Below are 22,678 nucleotides of genomic sequence, written 5' to 3' on the forward strand. Positions count from 1 at the left end.
GCATTAATACTAGAAAGTAAAATACACAAAAAATGAACATATCAGGGAGTACAATTCTTCAAGTGATATTCAGGGAAAAAGACGCAAAAAAGCAATAATATATACAGGGCATACAAGTGAACACACGACGCAGCATAACATAGCAATTCACAAGAGCGAGTTGCTAACCGTGAGTCACTATAACAGAAACAAAAGAGCAAGAAGAAGGAAAACAAAGCAAACATGATTGGTACAGTGTACACTGCGATAGCCGCGAAGCGAAAAGAAAAAGGAAAAACCGCCGCACTGCTTCGTTGTCATAAAAGATCTAAAGTAGCCTTATAGTTAGTTATACCGCTACCCTTAAAACATGAACCAGTACGAACTCACCCAGTTTAATGTTCTTATTTAGTTAGTTCGGTTGCAAAAATACATTTTTTTCGAATCATCGAAAACATCCGCCAGCATCATGACGATGTTTATTTACGCGGATATCTAATTTTTTTAATCATATTTAATGGGACTACACAGTGCAATGAAAAAAGGCCGTTATCTTATAGCGTCCGAGATTGATATTGTACACTTTAGACACACTGCGATAGCTAAACTTCTGCACAATTAAAGAGCACCCTTGATGTCACAATATGTTAGATACAAGTGCTACATCATGTTTTCTTTACTTAACTAAGTTTCGTTGAAGCCGAAAATGGCGCGTGCGTATTGCTAGCAGCTTCTGGGCATTTTTTTTACGTTTGTACGCCTTTTATTCACAAGCCAATATCTCAGGAGTAGAAGTGTACAGATAATTAAGCTGCGTGCTCTAGCAACCAGTAATTTAGTAACAGATCACACGCTCCCCCACCTCCATACACCCCTACTTCAGAGCTATTTAGCGGATGGCATGGATGGATTATTATGGATTAATATAGACCGCTTATTTGTGTTTACTGTACATGCAGTCGCCATCACGCTACCCTTATCGTGCATAGCAAAATTACGATTTTGTGCCTATTTTGTAGGGCTCGTAACCGGTTGAACAACCGGGACGGTACACATTGCCAACGGATGTGCGGCAAGCATGCAATCTGGCGTTCTAGAATTACTTCCGTTTTTTTGTTTTTGTTTTGTTTTGTTCTGAGGAATAGTGGGGTTAACTTACTGGCCGCAATTTTCTTGTTTTCTTGTGTTCTTCAGAGAGGTGTTTCCGCTGAAGCACAGCTCGAACCAGGAAGAACTACAATATGCTGCCTGGGGCCAAACTGGAAACCAGCTGGTGCGTACACACAGATCCTAACTTTGCCTTGTTCTTTCTTTTTCTCTGTCTACTTGCAATATATGCCCTTAACTGTCGTGCAGAAGTTGGCACGAGAAGCTTGTGACAAAATAGAGATAAATGAATGCAACATCAGTTGACATTAATGGGTGCGTTTCGATTCTGAGCCAATATGTAGAATCCTTCTAGGCCCGTTCCTAAAAACTATTAAACACAGTCCAGCCATAATTGCCATTTATATATACGCTATCGCGATTAGCTGTTCCCCGTTTTTCTAACTGCTTCATAGTACGAAATGTTTGTTATAGAAGCCTTGGGTCCGAATTAACGAATCTTTACTTTCCTGAAGACTGTCGCAGTACGGTCAACCTCGATAATAGTGCGTGTGCGATATGTGGGTGGTTGTTCTTGGAAACCATTCTAGCGTATACGAACTGTACTTCAAGAAGGCGGGCCCTAGTTCTTTTCTTTTTGGGATTCGGTGTATTGCCGCAACGCTTATGTAGTAAAGAAATTATCAAAAGGGGCACCAAAAAAATCCATGAAGCCTTGTGTGATGCAGGCAGAGCAGTAACGAGTTTGCGCATTTGTTGTCCGTTATCCAATGGGTACAGTCCTCTGAAGCAATAGGCTTTAGTCATACCTCTCTGAGCAATATTGTGCCTAATAGTCCTATTTTGCTCGCAAGCACTGTCAGTCATTGTCCTGAATGCGTCGCCTCGCTCGCTGTCACAATTGGTCGACGCGTTTCTTTTGTTCTCTTTTCTTTTTGTGCGTGCGTATGCGTGTTTTCTTCGCGAATATTTATACTAAATAGACGCGGTTATCCAGTAAATATTTCAGAAATCCGAAGCCATCTTGTTCCGCGACTTAGGGGCGGAGGGGGCAGGGGACGTAATGCATTTCGTCAGCATCACACATGTTCCTCTCTGACGCTTTCCCCTGTCCTCTGGTTTTAGCAAGCAGAGTGGAATGCAGTAACAGAAGTTTCGTGAATACAAATTCTGGTCCCGTGTTCAGGAAACTTCTCTAACGCAGGAGCGATTTCAGTCACGACATCGGCCTGCGTGATAATGAGAACATCATGGCCGCGATGGGCAATGCCAGACAATGCTTACGTGAGTGAAGTACCGTGAATACAGGCTATGGTCTCGGTCGCGAATTCACCACAGTTCTCTTCCGTAAGTGCAGTCATTTATTGGCCGTGGCCTCGGCGACCGTCCCGTTATCACGCGGGAGCCGTCATGTTTGGCGAGCGTCCAAGCGGGAAACAGATGGTAAGCTCTCTTGCATTCGTCAATGCTGGTTTTCCTCCTCCCTTCTTGTGGCCAGACGTACGTGTTCGAGAACGACCTGTACCTGATCCCGAGCGTGGGCGACTCGTCCCCCGTGCGGCTCACGGACACGGGCTCGCCTGGTGTCGTGTTCAACGGCGTGGCCGACTGGCTGTACGAGGAGGAGGTTTTGGGCTCGAGCAGTGCGCTCTGGTGGTCGCCCGGCGGAAGCCGCCTCTGCTACGCCACCTTCAACGACACCGGCGTTAGCGCCATGATGCTTCCACTGTACGAGGGGCAGTACCCGGCACTGTTGCCACTGCGCTACCCGAAAGCAGGCTCTACCAACCCGGAGGTTGAGCTGCACGTGGTCGCCGTCACTCACGGCGGAGCTGAGCCTGCCAAGCCTGTGCAGCCGCCGCAGGAGCTGCTCGACAAGACCAGCGAGTGAGTCTCTCTGCGCCGTTGTTCACTGCGTGCATAAGTGCTGCATAGAAATTACGAACTGCGTACTTGCAAGCGCTTATATGACATCCATCAGTTTCGCTTTACCTTGCTTGTTTTATCGGGTGAAGTAGTAAGAGTCACTGACAGCAGTTAAAATTTATTCTGAGGCGGCAATTTTCTGCTAACTCATTTTTATAATAACCAAATACGATTGAGAAAATGTAATGCTCTGCTGCACTAGTATCAATAGTGAATAAAGCTTTACTAAATAACTTTTTAATTATACTCGTTACGTAGAATGTTCGAACCGCAGAATGGAAGTCAAGCCGGTGTTTATAGCATGCCATTTTGCTAGAAACATCGTGATTAGAATCAGTTTCGAGAAATACAGACTGAACACGTGTCGTGAAATGCATTGCTGTTCTAGCTACAATTTTACACACAGTAAATTTCACACAATACAGAAACATATCTGGAACATCAATGCACAGATCGCTGCAAATTTTAAGTACTTTCAATTTACGAGCGCCTGATCCAGTCATTGCTAAATACTCGCACAGGAGCTCCGCAAGAGAATTGAAAGCTGCAAAAGCAGGCGCTAAATAATTGTTTTACCCGAAGGCGAAGCATCGAAAGCGGTAGCAGGGTTTAGCGTCGCACTGAAGGCGTCTCAGAACGCTGGCGTGGTGAGCGTGCGGCGCTGCAGACGTCGCACCTGAATGGTGCACGAGGTGGGATTGAAGGAACACCGTCGGCGTTGGTCAGCGTCCAGAGAAAGGGTTACATAAGCATAGCTTGACGTTCACCGCGTTGTGGTATGCACACAGCTGATCAGCATGAACGACCCGCCGTGGTTGCTCAGTGGCTATGGTATTAGGCTGCTGAGCACGAGGTCGTGGGATCGAATCCCGGCCGCGGCGGCCGCATTTCGATGGGGGCGAAATGCGAAAACGCCCGTGTACTTAGATTTAGGTGCCCGTTAAGGAACTCCAGGTGGTCGAAATTTCCGGAGTCCTCCACTACGGCGTGCCTCATAATCAGAAAGTGGTTTTGGCACGTAAAACCCCGTAATCATTATCAGCACGAACGCTAATATGTGTGCGCACAACGCCAATGCCTGCAGTGGAAGCCAGACCGCTGCCCTGGTTCCGGTAGAAACGACAGAAAGAGCGCGAAAGTGCGTCCACTTGGTTTCGTCGCTTTTGGAACAAAACGCACTGCGCATCTCTGGAGGCCTACTTCTACATGTGCAGGCCGCGAATGCGTCGTCAATAGTAGGACAGTACGACAATAGTGATGGCGCAACTGCGCCTCGAGCGTTAGTATAATTGATATCGTAATAACAGCTAGAGAACCTTGTTTTATGGGATTTATTCCGCTAGCCGCAAGTACCCGGCCGCCGCTGTCGCACATCTCTCTTCACGTCGACCTGCTGTTCGAGGTCACTTAGGATAAGATACACTATTTGCCATATTATTTCACGGCTGCTGCACTGAAATTGGTTAGTAGTCCATCATTAGGAATTACCGAAATAACGTGAGCCAGGACAGCTTGGTGGCTGTCACAGTTAGAGAGCAACATGAGAATTTGTACTATGGAACGCGGAACCCCCTGTTGTCGCTATACTCTGGTAGCGACCGCCCGTCTCTACGTTGTCCCCGCTTAGCGGAAGTCCAGTTTACCTCGCCTAGCCTCGCCGTGGGGGTCACTGCCTCCTGCTCTTTCTTGGAATCGAGGTGGCTGCCCGACTGGGGCGCCACCACAGCCACTCCGCAAACCTGCTTTTACATTTGAATAAAGCCAGTCTACTTTCCAATTTCAACCTGTCAAAACGTATATTCCTTGCCTTCGCTAAACAGAGCTCTCAACAAGTGGTGACCTGGACATGATGTCTTGTAGAGGCGTCGCTCCAGGCTACATTGAGTATTGGTCACAACAAGAATCACAATGGGCGTGGGGCGATCGCCTGACCACGTTCAGAGACCTCACCCAACACTACAGATTCCAAAGACGCACATTCGCGCCACCACACGATAAATTAAACAGGAATGAGCCCGTAACTTTACACTTGCTCCAGACACACACCTACCATTGCCCCGCCGTCCTACGTCACTGCTACCCGGGCTTATATCCAACAGATGCCTGTAAAGCTTGCGGACAGAGAGCAACGCTGCGACACATGCTCTGGGAATGTGCCGGCAACCGCGGTAATGAGATCACGACGTTCGCGACGCGTCCGTAATCGCGGCCGTTGCCACAGTACGGGAAGCCTCGAGCTCGTTTCTTCCCAACGCTGCCCCGGCTGCGGGGGCCGCCGGGGAACTTCTCCATCGGCGTCACCGCCGCTGGGAGGCGGCTCTCAAAAGTTCAGAGTTGGCAGACCAGCTCTGGGCCGTCCGGCAAGCCGAAGATGCCGCCCGAGTCCAAGGACTTCGATCCGCCACCTGGGGCCACCACAACAAAACTGCCGTACCATTCATTAATAAAGTTTCTTCTCTCTCTCTCGTGGATCTTACCCTGCGTCTCAGCAAGGAAACGCCGTGGCGGCCGCACATGTGTCGAACTACAAGCAGAGCTTTCCATGTAATCAACGAGCTATTTAATCTGAGGGCCGAAAGACGGCCTTGTTTTGTGACCTTCAACTTCCATTTTATTTGCAGTCTTCCTCCAAAAACTTTTCTTTCACCGTATTTCTGCTTAGCTCTATTTCACTGTTTTCTTCTTTTTTGTATTGTTTCTTTCCAACTCAAGGTTACTATATCAGCAATGTACTCCCTTGGAGACGCTGAATATAAAAGAGAAGTTCTTACTCTCCACTGACTGCGTCAAGGAAGAAAAAGTTGCGTTCGCTTGAAATGCGGCATGATGAAATACTTAATACACATACGTCCATTCAAGCACTTTTGTAATGTAAGTTGTTTCAGTTGAGATAAAGCTACTCTCGCTAAATGGTTGTGCAAGGCTGCCAGAATAGCGGAACTTTAATATGGAAGGCAGTAAAGTTACGAAGAGAGAGTTATGGGCCAACGGCCACGGAGTTCTTTCGTGTGCATCCTGGAACGCGTGTGGCCCGCAATAAAAGAAATAATACCGAAAAGAAGGGCTTTCTGCACGCTTTGTTATTATTTGTGCCCTAATTCAAGCGCATTATGTTTAATGCGATGGCTCAAATGCCTTTTTTTTTAGCGCGTTTCGATGTCACGTAAGTGCTCAGCTGCGCGCTTGCGGCCATAAAACTTGCTATAATCACGCCACGAAGCGATATTTTTAAACGATATGAGGGGAAAAGATCGCTTCTTTCATCTATTTTTTTTTTTTTTTAGTTCAGCGTTCGCGCTTCTGATAAACAGACGGCCATGTTCACAAGCAATGGGACTGCGCACTTCCACATGCTCGCGAGAGCTCGTGCTTAAGCACCACCACGCTGCGGAGAACGCAGCAAAATGGAATTTCTGGAACGGCCCGTTTCCGTGTGCGGAGCCGAATGGTAGCAGAATTCGCGCGCCAGATATGTGGAAATGCAGAGCTCGCAGGCCTCGCATACTTCCTTACAATTTCGCAGAAATGAACGCACGCCTGTAGCTTTGGCAAAGGGGACGCGAAGAAGCCGCATCGTATTCTGACGCCTCGATCACTGTGAACTTGAAGACTTTGATGTTTGCAGGCTCTTCGCTTCACGACGCCGCCTTTAGAGTGAAGCTTGTATGTGCTCTATGTGCATCTCTAGGCGTACTTTAGGAAACCATTCAATACTTTTTAGTTAGCGTTGACGGATTAAGTCTTAACTCGAATCTCCGAAAGAGAACTTAAAACGGCGCATATAACAAAACAGAAGGCGTAAAAGGAAACATTTGGGACCAAGTGAGTTCGGCATATCGTAAAAAAAAAAAAAAAAAAAAACAGAAACTGCAACCTCAACACGTGTGACAGAAAGTTGAAAGGCGAAGACAAGCGCTTGTTTTAGTCCTTCCAACGTTCACTCTTGCGTGCTGAATTCTGGCTTCTGCGATGGTGTGTACAGGAATAAGCGTAGACTTGTCGTGTATGCTTCCTTTGTTCTTTTTCGTTCTTTTATTATTTTAGCAGCGCCGTTTTACGTTGCCTCTTAGCGCTTCCGGAAGTGTACGACTAGCAACTAGCCCCGTGGGCCGACCCTACCGTTATTAAGTATTAATATCTTTGCTATGATAAATATGTTAAATTTATGATAATAATGAACTATCATATATATGTGGACCCCTTATACATCGTGTAATGGCTTTGGCGCTGCTTTTAGTCTTGGTTAGTAATGCGCGCTTGTATTTTCTTTTTTAAGTGAATGTTAGGAGAGGTTGGCGCCTTTATGGTGGCATCGGCTACTCCTTGTCAATTGGCAAACGAAACAAATTTGCGTAAAAAGGAAGAATAGCGACACAAAATATAACACTCAGTAGAACACCGGATTAATAAAATATATACAGTCCAACAGTACATGAGTCACAAAGTTCTGTGCATTAGTTCAGTCCACGTACGCATATATAAGGTCAGATGTTTTGAACAGCCAAAACACACAACACATGGAACACATTGCAAGTACAGAACAGAATCATACATATTGCGTAAAAGTTGCGATCACCACATAAACCAATTATGAACCACGAACAACATTTATGTAACTCATTTAGCGTATTCCAATCATCGGATACCTAATATTTTCCCAAAATGTTGGTGTCCTCTAAAAACTTTTTCAGAGCAAGAAGGGCTCTTTTTTGAAGGCCCGCAGTTGGCCATGGGCCAAGTATCTTTTTAAGAGTGAATGGTCTTCTGTCTAATATAAACAAATTAGCTTGCAGTACCGTTCTTTGTGTATCGTAATTCGTGCATTCGAGAAGAAGATGATGCACATCTTCGTCTGGATGGCCACAAGAACACTGCGGACTAGAGACACGTTTTATCCTGTACAAGAAGTGTTTCGTAAATGCAGTACCAAGACGCAGTCGGTGTACCAATGTTTCAAATTTTCTGTTGTCTCTTAGAGTTTCCGGCATTGATAAGTTTATACATGGGTCTATAGAGTATAACTCTGAGTTTTTAGTTTGCTGGTCAAACCAGGTAGTTTTGCTGAGGCGACAGGAAATCTGTCTCAGGATCAGACGGACTTCACTACGCAATAGGGGAAGATTGGTTGTCTCTGCGTTATTGTGCGCTCGATTCGCAGCTGCGTCCGCTGCAGTATTACCAGGAATATTGCAGTGCCCAGGTATCCACTGAAACGCAATTACGTGGTTCATTGCGCTTGCTTTAGTAAGTTCTTTGAGCGTCTCATACAATAGCGAAGTGTTCAAAGAATTTTTCTTATTGTTCTGTAGTAATGTGAGAGCGGCTTGTGAATCGCTAAAGATAACCCATTTTGCGAATGTTTTTCTGATGTTATGAAACGCAAAGCACACAGAATTGCAAATAGTTCTGCCATGGTGGAAGATGTCTCCCGGGATAATTTAAATGTTTGCTCTAGCGCTAAATGTGAAATGACGAATGCTGAAGTCGAGGAATTTTTATGACACGAACCATCTGTATAAACGTGGATGTACTGGGGATATAATGAGTAAATTTGGAAGAGTGCCAGTTGCTGTGCGGCTACTATGAACATGTCTCTCTTTGATATAATCCCGTCAACCGATAATTCTATTTTAGGGCATGTTAACATCCAGGGAGGGTAACTAAAATCCACTTTGCATAATTCAAATCTTGGTAATAACGCTTTATGTTCTCGAACAACATCGTGAATTTTGCTTTTGTTTCTTTCGGTGAGCGCGAGGTTTAATGGATGCTTCTCGTGTTGGGTTAAGATGCGATAAATATGTCGGCATGTTTCAACCGTTCGTATGACTGGAAATGGGGGGTGACGAGCTTCAGCAATTACTAAAGAACTCGAAATAGCCTGCGGAACCCCAAGACACACTCGTAGCCCCCTTGCTAGTAAACGTTGAAGACGTTCCTCAGAAGTTTGCGATAAACCATGGAGAATAGGGGCCAAGTAAGCAATTTTTTGTTTTATGAGTGCGTTATGAACTTGTAGTAGCGAAGAGACTGATCCCCCCCACGTTGTGCCAGCGAGTCGCCGAAGTACGTTTATGACTGCATTGGTCTGCTTTTCAATCTTTATATACTTTTCGCGTAGCCTAGCGCAAATTTGAAAGATGGCGCACATACCAGAGTAATACATACTGCTGAAAAGCAACCATGCAATACATTATACTGAGTGCTTCCACATTTTTTTTTTCGATATTGAGGGCTCCTTCAGTGACTAGTGTTTGACGCCTACAAAGCTTGTGATTCGTAATTGCGATATTTTAGCAAGAGTAGGGTTAGCTCCAGCATACTAAAATGTATTTTTTATTTTTATATTTCTGCAAAACCGAACTTCATGAAGCTTACTTGAATCGATGACACTGTTCTGGTCGCTCCCGCAAAGCTGCTGACAAGATTGCATGCTTTTATATAATGTATTCAGCCCGCAGATTTCAGATGAGTCATCCGGTCTTGCATGATGTTCCAATCTGCAGCCATCTTTATGTGACGCGCTGTTTAAAATTCTTAAGGTGATTTCTTTATATTGCAATTTTCTCTTAGGTCATGCCTTATGCTTTTTTTCTTTGGCTTCTTTTTTTTTAACTTCAGGTCAATGAAACTGAGAGTACTGTGTTTTTTTAATTTACGACTAGTCTGCCGTGGTTACAAAATCATGAGACGAAATTTCAGGCATAATATTGTTGATCGCTCGACTGACTATAATATGATGTATCCATGCCGCCGTAAAAACCCGCAGTAGCTACGAATGGGCTTATGTTCATCTCATCTGTCTGAACACATTGCTTTTCACACTTATGGCACGAGAAACAAGACTGTGATTAAAAAAGTCACAGTTACGCCATAAAGGCGAAGCATCGATTGCGATAGCAAATTAGTGGACAGCTTTACGAAATAAGGATAGTAGTTTTATCTACCGTTTGAACTTGCAAACATAGGCATACTAAATAAATAAACAAGAATGGAGTCACGTGTGCACAAGCAAACATGAACACATCTCACTCGATGACCGCGGAAACTCGCTGTGAAAACTCTGGAGTGAGGAAGCGTGGCAGTAGCAGCGAGCAAATTGACCTTCGTGCTGCGTCTCGCATCAACGCGAACGAAGCCGCCAACAGACAGCGCGCGGCGGACTCTGTCCCCGTCGCATATGGCGTCCAAGCTGCAACGGCCCGGTCGGGTGCACACGGCCGCTCGGGCCGCCCGTAGTAGAACGCCACCACCCCTCCACCTCCCCTCCCCTACCCCGGGAGCGTTACGTACGATGGAAGATGGCACGCTTCCTCCCCGCTTCCCTCCCTTGCGTGCGCGAGATTGAGCCGCGATCGCCGGCACAGCCTTGCACGCTTTCACTCGCACATACAGCATACGGCGCGCGGCAACGAACTTATCACCCTTGGACTTAATACGGAACTTCACGGTGACGTCGGCGGTGACGGCGACGGCAGAAATGCGCCTAGGGTGTCCATATAGCTCATATCGCAACAAAGTGCTTAACTGAAGTCCTCTAAGATAGCGAGAAATTTCTTTTTGGCGACACAAATGATCGAGTGCAAAAAACTCGCGTGGAAACGTAAACGACAAGCTGGCTTATCTGTTAGACATCATTGTTACGCGGCAAAGCCACAAAAGTTTTGTAGTGGTCATGAAGGAAACGTTGATTTGTATGTTTCTGCAGTAGCATGCATAGGTTTCTCTGCCTTTGTATCCTAACGTCCCCCACCAGCGTCTCGGTCGCTGCTTAGACAGCGACATAAGCAATACTGCGGTCGGCAGTTGCTCGTAAAGCTTCTTTTTTGCAATGAGCACGTGTACGTCAAGATATTGGTGATCCGCTCACTAAGTTACCAAGCTGTGCAGTGGACCGCAGCGTTCTCGATTTTCTCGAAAAGCTTTTGTGGGGCTCGCAAAAAGAAAGAAAGGAAAGAAAGGAATTTTTTTTAGATAACAGATTCGCTTAAAAAAATAGAATGTTTGATTTCTTTAGCGGTGTACATTGTCTCTTTATTGTCATTCACGTTATAGCTGTAACATGTTTTCACTGCACGTCAAGACACGTTCGGTCTATTTGCGACGTCGTTGAAACTGTCCTTCTCCCGTCGTCAGTTTTCCGCCTTGCGAGAGATGAATCTGTCTTTCACTTGATGCCGCCGACGACAGCGTTGCCTTGCTGCTATCCCCCCGTAACCAATTTGTATTGCTTTAGGACTTCCAGATTACCTAACTAAACGCATTACAGGAGCTTATACAGCCTCGCTACGGAGTCACACAGTATCACAGAAGTTATTTGTCTTCCAAAAAGTCTGTCGAACTTCTCACAATGAGTTGAATTCACGACTAAAGATTCCGAGAAAATTTCACTTCAAACAGCAGCTACTTAGCATTACAAATTTGTTAATTTGGCTCTGACAGCGGCGAAAACGCGCTTTTCCTGCAGGTACTACGTGACAATGGTGGCGTTCCTGGACGAAAAGGCGTTGCTCGTTAACTTCTTGTCGCGGGCGCAGAACTGGACGCTGGTGTCGGTGTGCCGGGAGGCCGCCTCGGCCTGGCACTGCTCCAAGTAAGAACCAACTCGCTCTTTCAGCTCAACCAGAAAAAGAAAGGGGGGGGGGAGGAGGAGGGGGAGGTCTGGGATGCAAATTAGGTGTGTGCTCCTTCCCTCTCTCTTTTCTCCTCTAAAACGTGGTCGACTCTTTATGAAAGGCTCCCACTGCCTTCTCTCCCAAAAGCTGGGCGCCTAAAAGCACGTAAAAGCACGTAAACGCACGTGCGTACTTGCGTTTACCGTTGCCCTCTGCAGAGTGATGCATGAGAAAACAAATGCGCGCACCGCCTTCTGCTATGACGTTGAAACAATGCTTGGCGCTTTTTGTCCGGCTAGTTACGAGAATTTCCTTGTATTGTATCGAAGAGCTAAGGAAAAGCATTGTCATCCTTGTCACGATGGGTATATTACGTTAGAGCACTGTAGAATGCGCTTCTTTACATTTAGCCCCTATGTGCAGTGTGCAGGCAATCACTTACACTGCTTGCCGAACGCAGGCAATGCGGACAACGCCGAGAGAAGCCGCGGGCCGACCACAATACAGGACTGAGCAGACGTGCAAAAAACTTCAAATAAAACAAAATACAGAAAAAGGAAGAGGAGAAGCTACACCGCTAGAGTTAATCGCACGCAGCCACGCGTAGGCACCGCTTGCGCTCATGGTTACTCTGCGCTACAACAGATACGTTCTTTCATACCTATCGAACGGCATAACTCCGGAAATAGGCGGTCCGCCATTGCAAGAGCTCTTTGGCCTTCTTTCTAAAGCAATCTAGCGTCCTTAAAAGCGCGTTAGTCGCTTCTAAAGAAGTCCCTCGAGGCGCCATTGACTCCGGACCATGTCGCGCTGCTCCCGTGTTTGATGTGGTTAGCGAGGCAGGCCCGATCTTATATGGCCAGAGTTGTCGAAGTGGAGGGGGCGTCACTATTCTGCATCGTCGTCGCAGGCAGGCCGTCGAGACGGCCTCGGGTGGCTGGATCGAGCTCAGCGAGCCGCCGCTCGTGACTCCCCCGCTGCCAGGGGGCCCCGCCTTCTTCCTTCGGCTGCCCGTGCAGGACGCGCACCACGGCAACTTCCGGCACCTGGCTGCCTTCCAGGACAAGCGGCGCATGTGGCTCACGCACGGCCCGTACGACACCATCGCCGCGCTCGCGTTCCGGCCCAAGACGCAGCACTTGTGCGTACTCCGACGTATGGCCGATGCGCTATAGGCCGCTCTTGTTTTTTTCTTCTTCGTGCTTCTGCTTGCTGGAAGAACACACACTTCGCTTTGTTCTGATCCGTTTATTTGCTGTATTGACAATCTAGGTCACATCGGCTCCGTGATTGCCCGTTCAAATTATGCGAAAGTGCGCATAGAAGCTTGAGAATTTCACTGTTCCAGCAATCAACTTCCTTAGAAATGACCTTGTTGTTTAAGGTACGCGTTGGGAACGCACATTTGTGAATTTCTGACTATCTAGTTGTGTAGATATTGTTTTTAAAAGTTTATTAGTCTATGCGTTGCAACAGAACCGCTAACACTCGTCATTTGAATGCAAAATACCCAACTATCTTATTGCTGTGATCATTTATTTAGCGGTCATCATTAAGAAATTTCGCTTGAGTTGTTTGCACTGGTATTTTATCACGTTATAGTTTTATTTATTTTTTTCAGGCAGTGCGTTCGCTAAGGAGCAGTAAGGTGTTCAACAGATAAACGCTTTAAAAGAATTGGCGCAATATGTGCGCTGGCCCTCTTTAAATCCATTGAGCGGACACTTCTGCGCTCTACACTGCTGCCTAAGAATATGCATTATCTAGTCAAGCGCCGCGTTTTCGTTTTTCTTCTTCTTCTTCAACGTAAAAAAGTTTTCCTTCGCTTCATTCATTGCGTCACTAACGGCTGCGTCGGCATTCATGTTGTTGCTTTCTTCTCAATCAGAAATATATTGCTACGGCTAGCGAATGTAGCCTAGTGGTACAATATACTATATTGGTTCAATGGGATATTTGAAACAACCCATTGAACAGATGTAATATATTGCAGCACTATGGTTACATTCGCTAGTCGTGGCGATATATTACGCATAGGTAAACAAACGTGAGAAGGTCACACAGCAACGACTGCAGAGGGCTGACCTCTCCTTCTACAATCCGCATGCTACGTGACCTTCTCGAAGATTCGTATTTCTGGATCCTGATCATTAGAGAAATTTCACTGCTAAAACGTTTCCGCATTCGCTTCCCTAATTATCATTGTGGTTCGTATTTCAGCACGTAAATCGTGTGGAATTTATATGAAATCCGCTTCATTTCCATACTCATAAGGAGAACAAAAGCAAGTATGACAGTGCAAACAGAAACGTTTTGTTGGACTCATTCATTGAACACTTGAAATTATGCGATGTTTTTTGGCGCGGACAGGCTCTAGAAAGGTGCCAAGAATGTCTTTATTTAAATCCTTTTTACGCGGCATATGCAATCACGTATGTAGTACGTATCCACAGTTCCAAGACAGGAGGAGAAGGAGGAAAAACTTTATTTTCGTCAGATGTTAGACTTCTTTGAATTACTGGGTTCTTTCTTCTGCCAGGCGGCGTGTGGTGGCCGTAAGCCCTTGACTTTCGGCGATCTCCAAAGCCCAGTTGACGGTCCGCAGCTGGACTGTGGGATCCGAGTTGGGCGCCGTTACCTCGCATTCCGAAGTGTCGTTAAGTTGGAATTCTGCCCTAGGCTTTAGCGCAGAGAGGTCGCTCAATATAAGTCTCAGGTCTGCTTTATGGGCGTCGCAGTTTTTGCATTTAGGTGAGAAGCAGCCCGGATATATTCGTCAGTACTGCAAATGAGCCAGTCTGCAACGGTTTCTAGGTAACCTGTTGCAGTTTGTCCAGCGATTTATGTGGAGGGAGGTATTTTTATCTAGCTTCGCAGTAGTGCATAGTAATTTCGTGGAACGTCACCATACGATCCCTCGCTAAACCTAGGTCGAGGCCTCCCACCGCCCTGTTGACAACAAAGGCATACATGCCTCGTAGTCCGAAGGTGGTCTATTTGGCCAATACCGCTGGAGCGACCGAAAAATGATGTGACCCTTCCGTGGCACCAACTGTCGTTTCAATGTTTTAGCCATCTTGCGCTACTAAGCACGAGGTCGCGGGATCAAATCCCGGCCGCGGCGGCCGCATTTAGATGTGGGCGAAATGCAAAAACGCCCGTGCCCCGTCCACTGGGGGCACATTAACGATCCCCTGGCGGCCAAAAGAAATCCGTAGTCCCCCACTACGGCATACTTCATAACCAAATAGTGGTTTTAGCACGTAAAACCCTAGAAATGAACGGTTTAGCCAGCGAGGTGAAGGTACCTCAGTCGTTCCTCTGGAGCGCTGCACTACTAGGAACGCTGTGGGACAGTTGTCTAAATCCAACGTGTGTATACGGAATGCGTCATTCGCTTATTTACCAGGATATAAGCGAACATTTTACAGCTCCACTCACAGTCGTCTATAGAGGCGGTAATGGTGTTGAGCAGCGTGCGTTTGCGCCATCTAGCGTAGTTCGCTAAGTCGAGACAATTTTCCCCTCAGTAAGCGGTGCCTTATCGGCAGGTCTTATTGCCTGGTTAAAACACGTTGGCGGGCTAGTTGGTTAGAATCCATGGTAGAGTGTATAAGCGCGACTGGACGAGGACGAAGAAAGAAACAGATACACAGACATACACAGATTGCACAGATTGCCTGACTGCCCTTTGTGCAGCGAAAACAGCTGCTCTACGTGAGCGGTAGGTCATACGGTGCGATAAATCACGCAGTCGCATTGCACCTTGGCGGCTGCTCAGGCTTGCCTCGAGTGCGGCGCGGAATAAAAAGGAGCAGTGAAAGCCGCTCGCATAGTGGGAAGCATGAGGGGCGACGATCGGCCCTTAGGCAACGCGTGCTCAAAGGAAGCAGCCTCGAACCAGTGGCCTACGGTGGACGGCAGACACGCACATCTTAGGACATCGCTCCCGCACTCTATGTATACAAGTGTGTCGCTGGCTTACTCATACAAAACAGCCGTACCTAGAGAGCATCAAAGAAAAATGTAAATGTCAAGCGACGCGACTAATCTTGGCCCCTATTTACAAAAAAGCTTGCACGGTCGAATTGTTCGCAAGAGCACATTCCAGCCAATCCTTATGCTGGCCATATTATTACCGAAGGCGACCAAACAATGGCCAATAGCACTAACGAATGAAAATCTTTGTGAGTTCGGACCCTGTTCTACCGCATTACTGCGTGATCTTGATAAATAAGCCGTCTGAGCTTTCGCAAGACAATGATGTAAGAATCAGTAATCGACGGCATCAAAATACATCCTACAGTTGTTTCCTTTTTCCGTGTTCGTACCTTTCGTCCCTTGCAGTCTGGAACTTAGGGTACATTTTTGTTTCTATGTTTTCCTTTTGCGCTTCTTTGAGCTGCCTTTGGCTCTTCAGAGCAGACAAGGATGCATGTGGCACAGTCTGACACATTAGTACCTTTAGCTCAAGCTACCACACATCCTTGTCGCCTCCTCTGCGCAGAGCGGATCCGATCAGGAAGGTTAGCATGTTTGTTGAGGTTAAGTGTTTGGCCGGCTTGTTGGCCGCCTGCATTCTGTTTAGGGGCCGTATAACGTAAAACTATTCCAATATGTTTTTCTTCCAATCTCCTGACGACAAATTTGCGTAACCGCCGACGCAAGCATCGGGCGGTCACCCGCAGGGTTGTCTGAACAGACCAATCAAACGCTCCCCTCGTTCATAGGAGGTCACTTTTGTTTGCTTGAAATACAAATAACATTGCTTGCACTGAGCGGCTTGTCTTATCTAATTGGCTGACAAGACGCGAGCAGCACGCTCAAGTGGAGAGGGATTCGATGGGGCCGAACCACTGCACTGAATATCTATAACCGGATGAAGAGGGTGGTGAAGCGTGTCCGATTGGTCCGCTTTCTCTTACTTAGCTTGCGGTGGCTCGTCGACAATCGCGGCGGCATGCAACGGAAGCTTAAGAATGATGCTAGAACGGATCCTCAGCAAAGAAGAGTTGGCAGAACGAGATCGTAAACGTGCCGAAAGTTCTCGAAAACGTTACACGGTCATGCAAAAAGTTTTATTACACGCAAATAAACCCATGCTCTCCGGCAGCGGCGAGTAGGCAATGCCGGAGCGATCGGCGGCAGCCATCTTTTATTCCTCTTGGAACGGGGCAGCCTGCGGCTATTCAGAAGAAAATTCAGTTTTGTTCGGTATATTAACGCATCTTTAACGTGTACCCGTCACTTTGGCGCGGTAAGTTTTTGCGGTTTTGTGACGTCACGTGTGAGGCAGGTGAAGTTGGTGCAGCCCGAAAACTTTTGACCAATAGCCGAGGGCTAATGGCAAAAAGGCGTCGAATCAGAAATAACTATTTTTCTTTTGTTCGATCACATTATGCATAATCAGTGTGTACACGTCATATCAGATGGGGAACTATCGCGGTTTTCGTGACGTCGCGTGTCAGACAGGTGAAGGGGGGGGGGGGGGGTGTCCAAAAAGGTTTTTGACCAATCGCGGTGGGCTGATTGAAAGAATTGGAATAGAAAAGTTTGGAATAGTTTTACGTTATAGCGCCCTAGGTTTGGTTCTTTTTCCTGGTAGCCCGGGGAATATAAAGCTCTTTATCGGCCATCCGGAGTACGTTGCGAAATGTATAAAGAAAATTAACTTGAGCTGCAATTACAGAAGTGAATAGCCAAGCGTCTGTATACGTGGGCTAGACATCGCATATAACGTGGGCTCCTTGAATTGCATAATTTTTGCGTAACACAACTTCTGTGTGCAGATCAATACTACTTTTCGTGTGCCTAATTGCCGATGATACTTTGTAAAGTGTTAATCAGTGACTGCATTTCGTCTTTTAGGTTGCCTACTGTGCACAAGGTGTTTTTCACGCAGCGCTATCTGAGAAGCCTACTTACGTAGTTATTTTACTTTAGTAAATGTCGTAAGCTTTCTGTGGACTTGTGTCATTACTATTTATTTGCTATTATAACGTAAAGATAATTATCGAGTCTGTCCGGACGTTTTAAAATTTTGCTTGGTGGCTCTGGTGAGCACAGGGTTTGCATACCGTCGAATCAAAATAATTCAGCTGAATTATTATTTAGTGCACCACTACAAGTCGAATAAAAAAATGAAAAGTAATCCACCGTCCAATGTTCCTCCTCCTACACGTCCGTTGACGTGTAGCTTGTTGAGGTTTAGGGGGCATAACTGCGTGAGCACGCCAATACGGCAGTCGACAATGCGCACGCAATGCCTCTTCATTTTCTCGTGAGCGTACATTTCCGTGCAGTCAGGTTACAGCAACATGAACAGCTCTTGAACTTAGGCTTCGCTTATGATTTGGACTAACTAACGAATTCTCGAGAGTCTTGGCCATTGTCGTCTATCAGCCTAAATTAATTAGGCGTAACTACCTGTTCACTGCAGTACGATATCTTCTCCCACGGTTTTGCCCTTGCCTCGCTCCACCATCTCCCACTAAGTAATTGCGTATTTACTGGACAAGCCTTTCCTTTCCTGAAGAGGAAGCTTTGGCTTGGCGCCAACTTCCCTGTTCGATTACGCGCGAAACGCATAAATGCTCTCGTTACACAACCACTGAACCTATTTGCATTCAGTTCGTTTCATGTGAGAGAAAGCCAAGTTCTACCGGCTATTGGAAGCAGAATATGTATTTAGGGGCTGCAATTATTTTTTTATATTGCCGTGAATTGGCAAATTAAAAGAAATATAGAAGCACAAAGTTTACTACTCCGTAAAGCTCTGCAGCCAAAAAACGATGTGTCACAATTCGGTAAACTATTTTCCCTAGATCGTCTAACTCGAACAAGTACGATGGTTTAGCTTACAACTTACGTGAAATTTTTACACTGTATACTCGAGTTCCGTAAATTACCTGCTAACAAATTAATTTCATATTAGCATGTGAAAGTGACTTCGTTAGCTTAATTTCATTGAAAATGGCGAAAATTGCGATTTCTCAAGCTGGGTGAATAAAACAGCCAGGACCATGATGGTACCGCAATTGCGTTACACAGGGCGTTTTCGTATGTGTACTGCCGTGGTCTCAGACAAGTCCTCGCCACCGCAGGTTCTACCGAAGCACACGCGAAGGCCGGCCCGGTGAGTCGCATGTGTATCAGGTGCCGTTCGACAAAGAGGGCACTCAGTCGGTGTGCCTGACCTGCGACTTGGGCGATCAGTGCCTCTACAACAACGCCTGGTTCTCTCACGACGCCGAGTTCTACGTGCTCGAGTGTCTCGGCCCGGGCGTGCCCTGGGTGGCACTCTACAGCACGGCTGACAATAAGCAGCGTAAGTGGCTGCACGACAGCACCCGCACTTCCTAGCCGCCCAATACCAACGCTTCGTGAAATATTTGAACGTCCACGCGCGACATCAAAGTATTCAGTCACAGGGGCTGTAGTTCACGAAGAACTCCAAGTCGGGAACCCACGAAAAAGACAAGAATAACTGCTCTAACATGCAAGTACTCATTAACTGCTTCGCGCAGCACTCGGAACTGTCGTTCCAATAAACTGTACACCATATTAGCTGTCTGCTATGCCCGCGCTTGGATTTTCGCCTTCTTTAACGACAATTAGCTGCAGGCACTCGACCTGTGTGGCGTGGGTAAAATTAACATAGTAACATCATCTACGTGGTGAAGTATCAACTGCGTCTACGTGTTTCCGCAATGTGGGACTTCCCCTCTCCGTGAGATTTCACTCTTCAAATACAGCAATAAATTCGTATCTACACGTCAATTAAGTAAATAAGGTGGCCCAATCTTTTTTTTTCTTTTTTCTAGCATTGAAGTACGAATGTTCCGAGCATTGTTTCAAAGCCGAAAGAAGTTATGGTGCTCTGACCGACGTAAAGAAGCTAATCTTGAATGCTGGTTTAGTGCCAACTTCAGCGACGTGTTTAGGAGGTCTGTGAAAGCTTCGTTCTTGTTCTTGAGAAAGGGGTTTCGCTCAATTACTTGGCTCAGTGGCAAATAACTTCGCGCACGTAAGTGCGAGCATTTAGGGCGTACCGTAACTTGTAATAAACTATCCGCTATACATCCAACAGATCCTGCCAGCCGTATTTCTCACGTGCGGCTACCGTCTGTAATAACGAACGGTGGATTCGAGGTCACCTGTTGAAATTAATCACCTATGGACAATGAACCTTCATCGGAGTGACGAATTGCTCTGTTATACCCAATTCGGCACATTTCCTCAGAGACTCTCGGCTACCATGAAACCCTGAAAAATGCGATGGTGGTAGTCCCCTGCGAGTGAGTCTTGTAGCAATGCATATTCGTTTACCAAATTTCGTTTCCTTCTTCTCAGTGGAGATGCTGGAGTCCAATGCGGAGCTGAGGGAGCTCGTGGAAAACCGTGCCATGCCTCAAGTGCGCAACCTTGTCGCCCCCCTACCTGACGGATACAGTGAGTGCCCTTCGTTGCTGTAATGCGAGACGAGTGCGAAAAACGGTGCCTTTTGCAGACGCGTCGGTGCGGCTTCTGCTGCCACCGGGACTGCGTGACGAGGAAGTGCTCAAGTACCCGTTCCTGGTACACGTATACGGGGGTCCCGGGTCCCAGCAGGTGACGGAGCTGTTCCGCATCAACTGGGGCCACTACCTGGCCAGCCGCAAGGGTGTCGTCTATGGCCTCGTTGACGGCCGCGGCTCGGGACTCCAGGGCGACCGGCGGCTGCACCAGGTCTACCGCCGCCTGGGCACCGTCGAAGTCGAAGACCAGCTCAGGGTCGCCAGGTAGCGCAATACGGCTGAAAAGGTGGCGACGCGCAGCCTTTGCCAAAAGCTCCGAATTTGCTAAACTGCGGCGAAGCTTCTGTATTACTCTTGATGCTCTGGAGCTACGCAGAAAGAGAAAAATCGGAGCAGAAGTGATATCCTCTCAATACCTAGAGCCTTGGAACGCTGAAAGTTCCACGGAGTCTCGAATATGGGGTCGGGCAGTAGCTCCGGGTATACACTTTATGTTTTTTGAAACTTTTGAACAAATTTGTGCAATACCTGAGTTGAGTTTGAAGGGAACATCGTGCGCGTCCACGACTGCCGATGGGTCGAGTGGTGGCATTCCCACGTCCTGTGCAACAAGAGTGAGAGTGTGTGTCTGTGAGAGATAGAAAACTTGCACATGAAGCAATTTCACTCAGATGTGTGTGTTTCCTTTCTTTATCGGCTTGTCTGATGTTCTGATACTTTTCGTTCGGACTCTGGAGTGTCAGCGGTAGAAAACCTAACCCGCTTCCGTGTCTGGCCCGCAGGCACCTCAAGAACGAGCTGTCGTTCATCAGCGGCGAGCACACGGCCATTTGGGGCTGGTCGTATGGCGGCTACGTATCGGCTATGGCGCTGGCCAACGGTGGCCCGGGCAACAACGGCAACGACACGCCGCATGAAAGCGGCTCGGCTGTCTTCCAGTGCGCCATCTCGGTGGCACCAGTCAGCAACTGGCTATACTACGACTCCGCGTACACAGAGCGCTACATGGGGCTGCCCCGCGACAACCTAGCCGGGTACGAGCGTGCAGACCTCACACGCGCCGCCGCCAGGCTCAAGGGAAAGAAGTTCCTGCTCGTGCACGGCACAGCCGATGGTCAGTGCCGCCTTTGACCGGCGCCAAGCTTTAGTTACTACTCATCACAACGGTGCTCTCTGGATTGCGTTTGCGCTGTCTGCTAGATTATCCTGGTTCGAGACGTCAGTGGCAGACGTTTAAAGTGACGGAAGCCTCTCGCTGTGCAGCGACACGGCCTCTCGATGAAGGCGGAGCCCGCGGCATGCGCTCAAAACGGCCCGGCACGCCTGGTATAGCTTCTGCCGCGGCGGCGCCAGTCAGGGATGGTGGCCTCAGACCATGCCTTAGACGCTTGCGGTGCGATTGCCATCGTAGGGGTTTCGATAGCCGCCTGTATTTATATTGCTAACGGCCAGTTGTAGGTTTATGCTTGATTAAATACTGGAACGAAAACTGTTGTCTCTGAATGCAGCTGCGTTCGTCTCCGGTGCTTTTTAAAGCGCAAAGAAAAGATGAAAGAGAGGGAAACGACAGGACAAGGCGCTTATTCGCAACTGAAAGATCTTATTCAACAAGCTTAACATACATGTATATGCATCATATACAGTAGTGAACAAATAGTTATTATATTTGCATTTTATCCTGTGACCTGGAGCCCTATAACTTAAAACTATTCCAATGTTTTTATTACAATCTCCTGACGTCAAAATTGCGTAACCGCCGACGCAAGCATCGGGCGGTCACCCGCAGGGTTGTCTGAAAAGACCAATCAAACGCTCTCCTTGTTCATAGGAGGTCACTTTTGTTCGCTTGAAAAACGGATAACATTGCCTACGCTGAGCGGCTTGTCTTATCTAATTGGCTGGCAGAAGGCGACGAGCACCCTCAAGTGTAGAGGGACTCGATGGGGCCGAGTCACTGCACTGAAAATCGATAACCGGGTGAAAGGGTGGTGGCGGCGTCTGCGATTGGTCCGCTTTCCCTTGCTTAGCTTGCGGTTGCGGGTTGAAAATCGCGGCAGCATGCAACGGAAGCTTAAGAATGACGCTAAAACGGATCCTCAGCAAAGAAGGGTTGGCAGAGCGAGGTCGTAAACGTGCCGAAAGTGCTCGAGAACGTTACACGGCCACGCAAAAAGTTTTATTATACGCAAATAAATCTATGCTCTCCGGCAGGAGCAAGTAGCTAGTGCCTGAGCGATCGGCGGCAGCCATCTTTTCTTCCTTTCGGAACGGGGCAGCCTGCGGCTATTCAGAAGAAAATTCAGTTTTGTTCGGCATATTAATGCATCTTTAACACGTACGCGTCACTTTGCCGCGGTGAGTTTTTGCGGTTTTGTGACGTCGCGTGACAGGCAGGTGAAGTGGGTGCAGCCAGAAAACTTTTTACCGATATCCGAGGGCTAACGGCGCAAAAGCATCGAATCAGAAATAACTATTTTTCTTTTGTTCGGTCATATCATGCATAATCAGTGTGTACTCGTCATATCAGATGGGGAG

At 47.3% G+C, this 22,678-nt stretch overlaps 1 protein-coding gene across 9 annotated transcripts in view; it reads left to right on the forward strand.

The window, feature by feature from the left end:
• Positions 1-22,678, forward strand: part of LOC126545871 (prolyl endopeptidase FAP-like) — a 464,583-nt gene that overhangs the window by 425,246 nt on the left and 16,659 nt on the right. For 8 of the 9 annotated variants that reach the window (XM_050193891.2, XM_050193895.2, XM_050193889.3 and 5 more), the window contains 8 exons: positions 1,174-1,252; positions 2,585-2,973; positions 11,480-11,605; positions 12,538-12,768; positions 18,731-18,954; positions 19,980-20,078; positions 20,137-20,407; positions 20,926-21,257. In XM_050193891.2, coding sequence (XP_050049848.1) covers positions 1,174-1,252; positions 2,585-2,973; positions 11,480-11,605; positions 12,538-12,768; positions 18,731-18,954; positions 19,980-20,078; positions 20,137-20,407; positions 20,926-21,257 — 1,751 coding nt within the window. The remainder of the gene's footprint in view (positions 1-1,173; positions 1,253-2,584; positions 2,974-11,479; positions 11,606-12,537; positions 12,769-18,730; positions 18,955-19,979; positions 20,079-20,136; positions 20,408-20,925; positions 21,258-22,678) is intronic. The other variant, XM_055062034.2, reaches the window with a different exon arrangement.

Source organism: Dermacentor andersoni, chromosome 1 (assembly GCF_023375885.2).
Source record: "Dermacentor andersoni chromosome 1, qqDerAnde1_hic_scaffold, whole genome shotgun sequence".
NCBI lineage: Eukaryota > Metazoa > Arthropoda > Arachnida > Ixodida > Ixodidae > Dermacentor > Dermacentor andersoni.